The sequence below is a fragment of the Tinamus guttatus genome, unplaced genomic scaffold, assembly GCF_059628265.1.
Source record: "Tinamus guttatus ecotype Peru unplaced genomic scaffold, ASM5962826v1 Tinamus_guttatus_pri_ptg000866l, whole genome shotgun sequence".
NCBI lineage: Eukaryota > Metazoa > Chordata > Aves > Tinamiformes > Tinamidae > Tinamus > Tinamus guttatus.
In genome coordinates, this window is record NW_028289400.1 from 456,904 (window position 1) to 468,970 (window position 12,067).

General features: G+C 54.6%; 1 protein-coding gene across 1 annotated transcript; it reads right to left on the reverse strand.

Moving 5' to 3' along the window:
• Nucleotides 1-551: 551 nt before the first annotated feature.
• On the reverse strand, nt 552-9,324 carry ARHGAP25 (Rho GTPase activating protein 25). Its single transcript, XM_088537860.1, has 10 exons — nt 9,136-9,324; nt 8,377-8,464; nt 7,896-8,015; nt 7,018-7,225; nt 5,477-5,609; nt 4,475-4,548; nt 3,987-4,108; nt 2,940-3,145; nt 1,927-2,474; nt 552-1,173 (listed from the first exon to the last, which is right to left on the reverse strand). The coding sequence occupies exons 1-10, from the start codon at nt 9,307-9,309 to the stop codon at nt 963-965; spliced, it is 1,884 nt and encodes a 627-aa protein (XP_088393986.1). The 5' UTR covers nt 9,310-9,324; the 3' UTR covers nt 552-962.
• Nucleotides 9,325-12,067: the final 2,743 nt, after the last annotated feature.

The following is a 12,067-nucleotide window of genomic DNA, read 5'->3' on the forward strand; positions in this document are numbered from 1 at the left end:
GGTCAGCGAAAACCATCTCCCAGGGAAGGTGGGAAAAGCCCATTTTCTGTAGAAAGCTCTACATTTTCTGTAGAAAGCCCATTTTCTGTAAAGCTCCTAAAGGACTAGCTTTGGATGAGCAGCTCGTGTATAAATGCTTGGAAGCGGCGCTCCAAGGCTCCAGCAGCAGCTGGGCTGGACGTACGTAACGCAGGGCTATAGGAAACAGGGATCAAAAGTGACTGAGCAGTAACTCATTTGAATGGGTTCTCCTGGTTTATGGGTCTGCTCAAACCATCAGTACCTAGAGCCGTCGTATCGGTGGGTCCAGCACATCCCAGTGAGCACCGTCGCGTTGGGTCTCTGCTGGTGGATCAGGAAGCCTGTTGGGTCCTCCTTGCTCCATCAGAGCCTTAAGGAAGCCTGGGTGTTAATGCCAACACCTGGAGCTCGTTGCAGGGTGTTAATGCCAACACCTGGAGCTCATTGCAGGGCGTTGATGCAAACACCTGGAGCTCATTGCAGAGCGTGTCTTGCAGCGTCACCCAGGCCCAGTGATTTTCTGACTCCCCAGCTGCAGGATTTAGGGTCAGAGCACTAGGATGTCTTCAGCAAGGAGTGGCCTTCAACAGGAAGGCCACTTGCTCCTCTATTTCTGTTAAGTATGATATATATTTAACGTAAACTCCTACTGCAAGACATTCTGGTTGAGCAGCAAGAAGTGTTGGCCTGTTCGACAGGTAACTTCAGCAGCCAGAGGAGGATTTAAAAAGTGAAATAAAGCTAAACAACAGTTTTGAAATTTCCTGTTTCAGAGTGTAAACCAACCTCTAACTTCTGGGCTCCTTCCTCCGAACCAGCCCGCTGGCTGTAACAGGGCAGTGGCCTGCACAAGTCCCTGGCTCTGATCCCGCTGCGCAATTCCCTCGGATACTAAACCATGCAGCTCCGTTTAATGCCTGCACTCATCCAGGTGTTTCCTCCTAGTTGTTTTTGGCATCAGTTTTGCTCCTGGATTGGCTTAAATTCTTTATCTCCTCCTCCAGCATTTTGTTTTTCCTCTCCATGTCTTCCCGCAGGAGCTCCATGTCCCTCAGCTTTTGTTCCAGTTCCTCTGATTTCTTCTTCTCCCTCTCAACCTCCTGGTTCAGCCTCACCACTTTGGCCCAAACTTCATAGTTTTCCTTCTCAAGGCTGCAAAGAGAAACAAAAAGGAGCGTGAAAAGATGGAACTGGAAGAGCGCTGGGAAGGCATCGCTTGGATGGAGGTCAGTCCTCCCTGTCAGGAAGCAGCTAAATAATTATAAATAAATTATTAATTATAAATAAATATAATCTCCTCCACCCTGGGAGATGCCCAGCAGCACAGAGGTGTCTGCTGCAGAAGAGTGGCAGTGCCTGAACCCACATCTCTGTCCCCTGACCCTCAGTGACCACGTCACCTAATGCACCAAGCTCAGTCTGTGCAGTGAATAACAACACCTTAACAACACCTGAAACTAGAGTGACACCAACAGCTACAACCATCCGATGCTGGAATAAAGGTACCACTGAACCCTGGTTAGTATAATGATATAATATTGTAGTAACTACAATAATTATGACCATATAATTAATAGCAATAACTATGACCATATATTGCAGAATTATTATGCTATATTGCAGAATTAAAATGCTATAATGTAACAATATCAGCAATGACACCATTAGTCTATAGGACGTGAGCATTGAATTCTAGACAGTACACTGGAATACTATAATGGAACCTTAGCCATTACTATAACCATTATATATGGCACCTTAGCCATCACTATAACCATTATATATAACCATACTATGGCCCTTATATATCATTACTGGTAAATAATTGTGGGAAGTGCTAGTGTTGTGATAATATGGGCTGCAGACCTCACGCCCTGCGGAAGGCAGCATTCAGCAGCCCGTTACCTTTCGATTTCCTCCTCGTATTTATTTTTCTGCGTCTCCATTTCTCTCTCCAGCCTCAGGATCGTGCTGTGCAGGAGCTCCTCGCTCTCCTGGCCGGAATCCCGAGGCTCATCCGAGCTGCCGCCCGTTTCCTTGGGATGCTGCGTGGGGCCGGGGAGGAATCGCTGCTCGGAGGCGCCGCTCGCGGCATCGGAGCCGCCGCCGGCCGCGTTATCCGAAGCCGTAGCCCGGTGAAGGTCCAGCAGCTTGAACAGATCATGGGACAACGTTCTCCTATGGCCATCGGGGAGCCCAGGGGGCACGCTGCTTCCCGGGGAGGATTTCCAAAAGTCCTTGGCAAATATGTCGCTTTTGTCATTCCTGCCTTTCTCCCCCTGAGAAGCGGCTGTCAGGAAGGATTTCCTGTTAGGTAAGGTCTGAGTTCTTTTCCTAGACTGCATTTTCCACATTCCCAGGGTGTCTTTGGATGGTTTCACATCATTATCTTCTCCGGGCACGCTTGAGTCCGCAGCTGGCCCAGCAGCACTGCTGGCATTCGGGTCGTCCCTCTGGAAAACAGATCCATGACTTTAGGCTGGCTGCAACTACAGAAACAGCCCATTTACACAGGTCACATTTGGACATGCTACCTTCCATAGCCAAGGGTTTTTCATAAGAATGACTTTAATTTGAAGTGTATTTCTTATTAAAACGAGCTTTTTGTAGAGGCTCCTTCTGAGAAAAGCCCTCAGCATTTCCACTTCACCAGCATGAACTGAAAAGGTTTCATCCATTCTGCCTCTCAGCTAAAAAAGCTTTAGGATCTTCAATTTTTTTTCCCAGAAGAGCAAATTTTCCACAGGAAAGAACTCATTTTCCTGCCATCGATATTCCAGGGGTGGCAGTTACGGATCTTTAGCCTATTAACAGCAAGTGCTCTAAGTGGCTTGCTGAGCTGTTACTTCCCATAATAAATAGCCATTTATTACAGTTATTTTTCTGCTGCGGCCGTTTCTCCAAGGATCTGGTCTTACCGTTTCCCTTAGGATCAAGCTGTCCGTCCTGGCCCCCGCCGGGTCCTCGGCAGCGTCCCAGCCCACGGAGCTGCGCGGGACAGGGGCTTTCTTGAACTCGTTGGGTTTTTCTGCATCTGAGGAGAGCGACCCATCTTTGGATGCGGGGAAGAGCTCCGCGTGGTCACTTATCATCACGGTCACCACTTTCTGGATCTGAGGGGTACCTGGAACACGCAGGATTTGACATTTTCTGCTCGGTCTTTCTGGTGTCTGGGCGGCAGAAGCAGACAGAAACGCAGGGGAAGGCAGGAGCACAACCACAGAACTAAACCAAGGGGGAGATTTCTGTATCACGCCAGAACAACCAAGTTGTGACTCTGCACAGCTGGACAGATGTGCTCCCTTGGCTCCACAGGCAAGCTGTGAGTATCTGTTATCCCATGAATATCATCAGCAAAAGAGCTGGGGAGGAATTTATGTCATCCCTCTAAACCAGGCACCTGGCCGCAGGCCTTTTCCTTCCAAAAATGCGGGAGATGTTTCATTAAAAACAGAGCAGAGCTCAGTGGTTGTGTGAAAACCCCGCTCTGGGGAGAACGTGGATGTAACCCACGCAGGACCATTGGTACGGGAGTGACCTTCAGCAGCCAGGATCATCACGCCTTAACCCCACAAAAAGGGAAATCTTTGCCCTTACAATGTTTCTTCCCTTAGTTCTGATACATCTGTTCCCTGCCCAAGGGATTACGCTGTTTGGCTCATTAAAGCAGTTATTTCTCTCTTGTTTCTTCAAGAAGAATTTCACATCTCCCTGCTTTGGGTGAAAGAAAACTCTCCATATTTTCCTGAATATTTTGCAGTGACCAACGGAGGGAATCCACAGCTCAGCTCCGAGTGCATTTTTACCATAGACCCATTTATAGCCCAGCTGGCTACCTGTGGCTTGACCTTCCTTCCTATATCAGTGCCCGTGGGTCTGTCCCAGACAATTTTGCATTTTGAGACTGTGGATGCAGCTGAGTGTTGCAGCGCATCGTGTGCTCCTACACTAATCATTCCTGTTACCTCTCATGATAACGGCAGGGTCCCCTATCTTTGGCCTGATGAGATTCACGCCGATCACCGTCGCCAGGTTGTCCACGCTCATCTTGTTGATGCTGGAGTTCAGCTGGATTTCGTGGAGAAACCTGCAGGAAGCCAAGGGCAGAAATTCCAAGTCGGAGAAGAAAAAAAAGAGTGGAAAAAAATCTCACGTCAACCAGGGCCAAGCGGGGTTTCATTGTAAGAGCTTCATTGTAAAAGACTTAAATTTAAAATTCTGTATTTTGTGTTAGTTCTCACGGCCCTGCAAGTGAGTTTGGGGACTTTGGAGCAGACCTTTATGCTCAGACCTCCTTAATGTGTCTCTCCCATGGGGTGAGGCTCTCCCTTTATAACAGCTCCCAAACAGGAGCTTGCAAGAGCCCTCTCCAGAGTCAACCTCAGCCTTTGGGGTGATAGTTTTATTCCAAGCAGGAAACAGGAGGTATTTACACCATGCACTAAGGACTGACCTGCAGATGTAGCTGAGGAGGTTGTAGTTGTCTCGGGGAAGGAGGGACAGCTGCTTCAGCAGTTCTTGATGACCCTAAATGCAAGTTAAGAAATAGCTCTGGGAATAAGAATTCACAATACAAACTGCAAACTGTCTCCTGTCCGTTGCAGTCCATCTCAATATGGTCTCTCCTCGCCTTGGAGGTGAAATCCAGATTTCTCTGGGAGAGCCAGCATGGACCTGGATGAGGTTTTCCACGCTTTGATCCAGCACAGCACGGGCTCAGCCCTTGCAAAAGAGCCGATAGTCCCAGAGGTAACGTGTTTGTAACAAACATATTTGTGTCTGCAGTTGCATCTGTACACGCAGATGTATTTGCATACGTTTCTTGCATACAAATGTTTATGGCCTTTCTAACGCAAAGCATCCTGAAGCAAAACCAGCGGCGAGCAAACCCCTTCCCTCGAAGCACCGGCGCTTGTAGGGCTCAGCGTGGGGGTTCGCAGCACAAACGCTGCCAAGGAAAACCCCTGCTTGTTCTTTGCAGCGTGCTCGTGTTTCTGTGCACACAGACCACATCCAGGAGCGTTTTCTGGGTAAAACCTCCCTTCCCTGCCCCTCTCCCAGATCCCCGCTTCCTTCCTGGCTCCGGCGCGAGCGCCGCCGTGCCGGGTTGCACTTCCTTCCTCCCCTGCTCGTCACGTTTGCTGCAAGGGCTCAGCTGCACGAGGCCCCTCTCTGGCCCTGAGACCTGCCGAAGCAGATGGAGCCGTGTTGTCAGGCTGGGAAACCCCGCTGCCTTTGGGAGATTTTTCTCTCTTTTCTATTTTCGTGCTGTTTCAAGCCTCGTGACTGCGCATCAGCCCTCACGGCCCGGCTAACGGGACTCGTTTGAAGAAGCGAAACTCCAAGAAGGGCCTTTGAGACGCACCAAAGCGGCCGCGTGTGCAGCTCCCCGTCCCCATGTTTAACCGAGGTCGCTTTTCCACCCAGGAGGGGACCCATGAGCTCCCTGTCGTACCTGGCCCTCGTGGGCGTCCAGCGCTTGGCCGCAGAGCAGGAAATCCTCGTACTGCGCCCAGGGCACGACGGGCTCGGGCAGCTCCCGCAGGTAGAGCTTGAGCAGCGAAGCCACCGTGTGCACGTCCGTGTCGCTGCAAGGCACGCGGGGCCGCTCAACGGGGCTTGAACCCGGCACACGGCCCCCGCGGACCCGTCCCGGCGCCCCAGGCGGAGCCGGAGGGATCCCCACGGAGCGGCCGGGCCAACCTGGGGGGAAACTCATGGAGGGACAACACGGGGGACAGACTGGTGGGGCAAATTGGTAGCTGGGGGCTTGCTGCACCGTGGGGCATCCACACGCAGGCTGAGTGTCCCCAGCCCTTCATAGAATCACAGAATCCTTAAGGTTGGAAGGGACCTCTAGGGATCATCTAGTCCAACCCCTGCACACGCAGGGTCACCTAGAGCACGTGGCACAGGGCTGCGTCCAAGCGAGTTTGAAGATCTCCAGAGAAGGAGACTCCACAACCTCTCTGGGCAGCCTGTTCCAGGGCTCTGGCACCCTCACTGGGAAGGAATTTTTCCTTAAGTTCCTGTGGAACTTTTGGTGCTTCAGTTTGTGGCCATTTCCTCTAGTTCTGTCGGTGGCCACCAGTGAGAAGAGGCCGCCCCATCCTCCTCACTGCCTCCCTTGAGGTACCTCTAGACACTGCTCAGGTCCCTCTCAGCCTTCTCTTCTCCAGGCTGAACAGGTCCAGCTCCCTCAGCCTCTCCTCACAGGGCAGATGTTCCAGGCCCCTGATCATCCTCGTAGCCCTGCGCTGGCCTCTCTCCAGCAGCTCCACATCCCTCTTGTCCTGTGGAGCCCAGAACTGGACACAATACTCCAGAACTGGACACAATACTCCAGAACTGGACACAATACTCCAGATGCGGCCTCACCAGGGCTGAGTAGTGGAAACACTTCCCGAGTGTTTCCATGCAAACAGCGCCCAGCATCCGCCCCGTTGGCTCGCGGAGCTCGCCCGGGCTTTTAAGATTAGCAGCAATTACTGGCGACGTCCTGCGAGGACAGATGTTTGCAGCTTTGCATACCACGCAGTTTACATTATGTCAAGAGGACACTGTCAAGACTGTCAGCCTCGCGCTTGACCCACCTTGAAGTCGCTAAACTCTTGTAAACTCCTAGCGAAAATCCGCCAGGTCATTTATTTTTAGGATTTGTTGAGTGTTTTAAAATATATATAATATACAAAAAAGAAAAAAAAACACTAGTCTCCCCTTTCTTTAAACCTGCTTCTTATCCAAATGTCAGCTGCTTAGGGCAGGAAAGCAGGGAGAAGTGTTATCCCTGTCTGGAATCTCAGCAGGGACGTGTCTCAAATGTGGGCCCTGGAGAGGGAAGGTGAGGGACACCCCTAAACTGAATATCTGCAGCAGGGCTCCCCCCGCTCCAACCTCACCGTGCTTTGGGTTTCTGCTGAATCCCCCCTCTCGATGGGGTTTAATGAGCTGCTTTTCCCTGGATTCGGGGTGCAAAAAGGGGGCGTCCAGCATTACCGGTCAAACGAGGGCCTCTCCCCGGCGTCGAAGGCGTCGCGGAGCCGCTTCACCAGGTTGTCCTGGCCGGGCAGGCGGAAGATGCCCTCCTCGCTCGCGCCGTGCTCGCGGATGAACTCGGCGCACTTCTGCACCACGATGGGCACCTGCTGCTGCCCGAACTTCTGCTCGTAGGCCACGGTGTCCGCCAGGCGCTGGCCGAACACGGCTGCGGAAGGACACGGCGCTGCGGAGCTTGGCGGTGGGAACGCCGAGGATGACGCTGTCTAAACCCTGGTTTTGGCTTCTACACTTCAACAGCAGCTCCGAGTTGCTGGGATTAGTGTTTGGGGGCTCCCCTGCTTCCCGCCCTTGCCGTTCTTCAGTGAAAGGTCAGTAAAACCAGCTCGTAAAAACGAGCTGCAAAAGCCCTGCAGAGGTTTGGGGCTCCTGCCTTCTCCCTGTCACCCCCCAAAGTGGTTTGCTCCCTGCTAAGCAGCTGAAGCTTTGCATTTCCCTGCACATGGCTTGCAAGGGCCTAAAAAACTGCCCGCTGGGTGAGCGCAGCAGAAACAAGGGCTGGGCGCTCCGAAAAGCAGGACGAGGACAGGAGAAGGTGGAAGGCAGGGATTTTTTTCCGTGCCTTATTCCTCACGCCATCACTGACCTGTTGAATCGAAGCCGTCCTCGAGATTGGCACTTACCAAGGGGACATGAAGTGCCCCAAGGGGCTCCAGCTGAGCCCAAAGATGCTCCTTGGTGCTCAGCTGCCCTTCACTCTGCCCACGTTTATACCAGACCCAACAGGGCCGGTCTATGGGGTGGTTTCAAAGGCAATTACTGCACGTAACATTGCAGATTGCAGTGTGATTATTGCGACGGGAAACGGGAGCGTTTACCTCCGGAGGCCGAGCCGAGCACCCTGCGGATGGATTTCACCCACTCCTCCATCTCCGCCTGGGAGCTGGCCATGAGCACGCAGGAGTCCTGCCCGGCCCGGTTCTGCTCTCCGGAGGCCCCTGCAAAAAAATCATCATTTGTAAAGGGAACCACAGGAGGCATCGCGGCCTCTGCTGTGCATTTTTGGAGTCTCAAACGCTCCGTTAATCCCTATTTTCCCTGCAGGAGGAAACAGCACTTGGGCGTCTCGTTTGTGCTGAGGCTGCTCAGCTCGAGAACAAAAACTGCAGCAAAACGATAAGGCGATCAGCAAGCTTTCCGTTATCGAAAGGAAATGAAACCAAACCACGAAAACGCCCTTTCCGACTAGTTTTTGGAACCTGCTCTACCAGGTCTGCAGCAAGACCCGGCCCTGGGAGCCTCCCCGGCCGACGGCTCCGGCCTCGCGGCGCTCCGGAGCTCCGGAATCCCCGTTCTCACCTGGGATGATCTCGAAGATGAACCGGCCTCCTTCCTCCGTGCCACCGGCCACCTCCCTGACGGTGCTTCCCTGCAGGGACACGCAGCCCTAGGGCCAAGCAGAGCAGGGCTTGCAAAGGCTCCTTTTCCAGCTGCCCAAATCCCCCCTCTAAACAACCTCCTGGAGCTGCTGTTTGTTTTTCCCATTGCAAAAAAAAATCTTGTAAAAAAGTGACTTTTCAAGCAATAAGGGACAATTCTTAAGCACCATTTCTTTTTCTGATGAGCTGCTTCTCAAGCTGAGAAAGCTGGTTATTACATACTAGTGCATTATAGTATACTTTATATATTAGTATAGTATACTTTATATATTAGTCTATTATGTTTTATTCTTCTTCCTTTTATCTGCTCTTCTCTTGGGAATTCTCCTCTTGGGAATGGAAGAGGCTGGAGGAGATGGGCACAGCCAAACACGGGAGGAAAGAAACCCGGTCCTTTTACATGGAGTCCCTTGAACCAAATCCCAAGGGGAAGGGGAGCGCAGGGCCGGCCAGCGGGATGGGAGCAGCTCCGAACCCCCCAGTGAGAGATGCCGGGGCCGTGGGATTTCCCTTTCCGTTTCCACATCCCTTTTTCCAGCTGGAAAACGCTCCCACCATCAGCACCAGCACCCACCTCTCCGCTCGAACCGACCGAATCCCAAGGCTTTCCCCTTGGGAGCATCGCCGTAAAAGCGCCCGGAAAAGCGGGAAAAGCCTCCGCGAGCCCCCCGGGAGCTACCTGCGGCTTGGCCTCGTCCTCGTCCTTGTAGTAGAGGAGCTGCTGGCCCTTGAGCACGAAGAAGCGCTGCTGCCAGCTGCGGACGATGGAGCGCTGCTGCTTGCGGAGCCAGCCCGTCCGGAGCGGCCGCTCCGGCGCGCGGGGGGACGCCGGCCGCGCCGCCTCGCCCGGCATCACGCTCTTGGAGCGGGCTGGAAGCGGAGGGAGAGAGGGAGCGCGGGCGGCAGGAAGGGCCCGCGCGGAAGCGGCTGCAGCGGCTGCTGGCCGGGCGCGCTTCCTTTTTCCTGCGTGGGAGCAATTGTCTTGCAAGTGAGAAGAAAATCATTAGCTATTTTGGCTGATTTTTTTAAGGGTAGTGTGGTTTTCTGTGGGGTTTTTTGCACTTTTTTTGCACTTTTTTTTGCACTTTTTTTGCACTTTTTTTTGCACTTTTTTTTTTTTGCGCTTTTTTTTCAGGCCCTCCCTTCCCCAAACCATGGGCAGCAGCGGTAGCCCAACAACCCCAGCCAGCCTTGAAAACATCCCGAGGGGCCAGGTCGCTCCTTGCCTGCCCTTTCCAAAGGGATGTTCCTGTAGGAAGGTGATCCAATGGGAAGCAAAGCACGGACACGGGTTCATCGAGCGGGAAGATGCTGCTCCCGGTTGGCATCGCTTGGACCGTTCGTGTCGGCATCGCACTCAGGCCGAAGCTTTCGGAGCTCAGCGGCACCATCCTGCTTCCCCTTTAGAAATTCCCCCCGGATGGGTTTTCCGGATGGTGCTGGTGAGCAAGGCCTGGCCACGGAATGGGAAATGCTCCCACTGCTGGGACCCTCAGCCTGAATGAGCCAGGAAACGGGAATGGGAGTGGGAATGGATGTGGGAATGGGAACCCTCCTTGCGGCCTTTACTGCGCTTCACCCCATGCACAAGGAAGGGGCGGGTTGGGGGCTCCTTCCTCATGCCGGAGGCACCCGCGGCCTCCGGAAAACGTCCTGGTCCCCGGGCCGGAGCGCAGGGTCCCCGCGTCCCAGGGCCAGGCCCCGAGCGGCGACGCGAGTGACCGCGCGGGGACGGCCAGCGGCCCCGTTCCGGGGCGTCACCCCGGCGCCCGGCCCCCGTCTGTCACCAAATCTTTGCAAGGGGCCTTTTCGCAAAGCAGAAATGGCAACGATTTGCAAATCTCCCTGCGGTTGGAAAGCAGATGTGGGGTCCCCTCGGTGCCAGCACCCCCGGAGCAGCGTCCCCAGCCCCCAGCAGCGCTGCCAGTACCTATTTTCGCCGCATCCATTTTCAGGTTGAAATCCCAGTTCCGGGGCAGCTTGAGCGACATGTCGGGCCGCCGGCGGGGCCTGTCTCGGTCGTCCTTTTCCCTCGCCGTCCTCCCGAGGGATCCACGCGGAGACGGGCCGCGGCGAAGGCGGCTCCCGTGGGAACGCGGCGCCCTCGGCGAGCGCCGGCGCGACGGGGCTCCCCGTGCACTTCCTCCCGCGTCCCGCGCGCGCGGCCGCCGCCAACCCCATAAAAGTCCCTTCCTGCCCTTGGGCTCCCCGCGGCGCTGGCCCCGGGCGCGATTTTCCGCCCCGCTTTCCCAAACTCCTCGGGGGGCCTCCGCGGCGGCGCCCGGGCGCGTTCCGGCTCCCGTGTTTGGGGAAGTGGCCCCGCGGCCCCCGCGTTTGGGGAACTGCTCCGGGCGCTGCACGCGGGGACGCCCTGGTGACACCGCCCCGGGCTCCCAACCCGGCCGGGGGGTTTGCACGGGCCACCCCCGTTTTCCTCCTAGCAAAGGGCGCTGGAATTTAGCAGCATTTTTCCACATTTCGGCTCTTGCGTTTCATGCAATTTGATGGGTTTTTTCCACCTGAGTTTCTTCATGACACCCGCCGGGGCAAAGAACCCCTGCCTCGTGTGAGCAACTGCCCGAAGGACCATGGAAAGTGCCTGGAAAAGCCCTTGGGAAGCTGAGCGCCCTAAGGGCCCTGGCAGGACTGGTGCTGGCAGTGGTGACTCGGGAACATCTGCAGCTCCGCGGGCTCCGACCTGGGACCATCTTTGCAGAAAGCCCTGGAAAAGGGGGCTCCAAGGCCCAAGGCGGCTCCCGGCTCCAACAGCGGCCTGGGATGGGCAGGGAATGCTGCAGGGCCAGGATGCGGCCCAGGAGCTGGGGCCGACGGCGAGGAGAAAACCCGGAGAACGGCCGAGGATGAAGCGAAACTGAAGGCTGGGTCAAACCAACCTGGGGAGGAGGGAAGAGGTTTAACAGAGATGAATCCTCCACTTCACACCTAACCCCGACGTGCTGCACGGGGCAGGACCTGGAGCAGCCAAAACCGCAGCAGGTTGGTCCTTACTGCTCCCCACAGCCACCAGGATCCCTCCTTGAGCAATCGCCTTCAAAAAGCTTGGAAAAAGGGTTCTTGGAGTCTCCCCATCCATCCCATAGACAACAGAAAGCAGTTTTACCCAAGCCACTCCAACCAGCTTGGGCAGCTCTGCCCCATTGGCACGCAGCGACAAATAAAACTCCCCTACGGATAATGGAACTTATATTTATTTAACAGTAACATATAGTATATAAATAGGGTAAATACTTTTAAAATATACAATATATCACATTCGGACATTCGGTCAAAGAAAGGCAACTCTACATGTGTAGCTAAAACGTGAATCAGAAGAACGATGCACAGAGAGAGAAGCCGATGGTGTCAGCGCGGCCGCCCGGAGCAGGGAGCACACGGAGCGTTCGGCAGCGGAGGCGGCTCGGGGCTGCCGGAGCGGGCGGGAAGCACAGCCGATCCCACGGGATACTTCGGGGGGTAAGAAAGGAGCCCGACGTGGATGTATGGAGACGGTGGCAATTCCCAGCACGGCTTGGTCTCCTCCTTGGGGTTTTAATGTTCTACTCACTTTCCGCGTGCTCATTTGGGCCACAAACAGAGCCAGGGAAGCCAAT

Bases quoted from the DNA above. Each gene is read 5' to 3' on its own strand.
- ARHGAP25 (XM_088537860.1), bottom strand. From the start codon at position 9,309: ATGCCGGGCGAGGCGGCGCGGCCGGCGTCCCCCCGCGCGCCGGAGCGG. The intron at 4,549-5,476 runs GTACGACAGGGA...ACTTGCATTTAG, and splicing joins TGGACGCCCACGAGGGCCAG to GGTCATCAAGAACTGCTGAA. The intron at 1,174-1,926 runs GTAACGGGCTGC...TTCTCTTTGCAG, and splicing joins TACGAGGAGGAAATCGAAAG to CCTTGAGAAGGAAAACTATG.